This window comes from Egretta garzetta, unplaced genomic scaffold (assembly GCF_000687185.1).
Source record: "Egretta garzetta isolate BGI_Z169 unplaced genomic scaffold, ASM68718v1 scaffold937, whole genome shotgun sequence".
NCBI classification, from domain to species: Eukaryota; Metazoa; Chordata; class Aves; order Pelecaniformes; family Ardeidae; genus Egretta; species Egretta garzetta.
This window is the reverse complement of record NW_009260283.1, coordinates 41,311-41,619: the sequence shown is the minus strand read 5'-3', so window position 1 is coordinate 41,619 and position 309 is coordinate 41,311. Positions and strand designations below refer to the sequence as shown.

General features: G+C 69.3%; 1 protein-coding gene across 1 annotated transcript in view; it reads right to left on the bottom strand.

Annotated features, from left to right (window-relative positions):
• Positions 1 to 12: 12 nt before the first annotated feature.
• TMX2 (thioredoxin related transmembrane protein 2) overlaps positions 13 to 309 on the bottom strand; it is a 3,230-nt gene continuing 2,933 nt past the window's right edge. The window contains exons 7-8 of the mRNA XM_035897916.1: positions 194 to 307; positions 13 to 117 (exon numbers count right to left, since the gene is read on the bottom strand). Of these exons, the coding sequence (XP_035753809.1) occupies positions 17 to 117; positions 194 to 307 (215 nt within the window). The 3' untranslated portion in view covers positions 13 to 16. The remainder of the gene's footprint in view (positions 118 to 193; positions 308 to 309) is intronic.

Sequence of the window (309 nt, the reverse complement as noted above, 5' to 3'; positions counted from 1 at the left end):
CACCCTGCTGCTGCCTCTATGCCAAGCTGCTCTTCAGGGCTTCCACCACAGCCTCCGGCTGGGGGAACTTCAGCTTGCGGGGGGGTCCCTTCCCGATGCCACTCCACAGCTCCACAACTGGGGAGGACAAGGGAGGATGGGGCAGGGGTGCCAGGGAGCCCCCCCCACCACCCCCCTGGGCCCTGGCACTCACTGCTGCCATCCTCCTTCACCAGGGACACCTCGAAGCTGTTCCTGCGCGGCTGCCGGGGGTTGATGTCCACGGGGAGGTGGGCCCTGGCCCCACGCAGGGCCTCGCTCACCGCCACC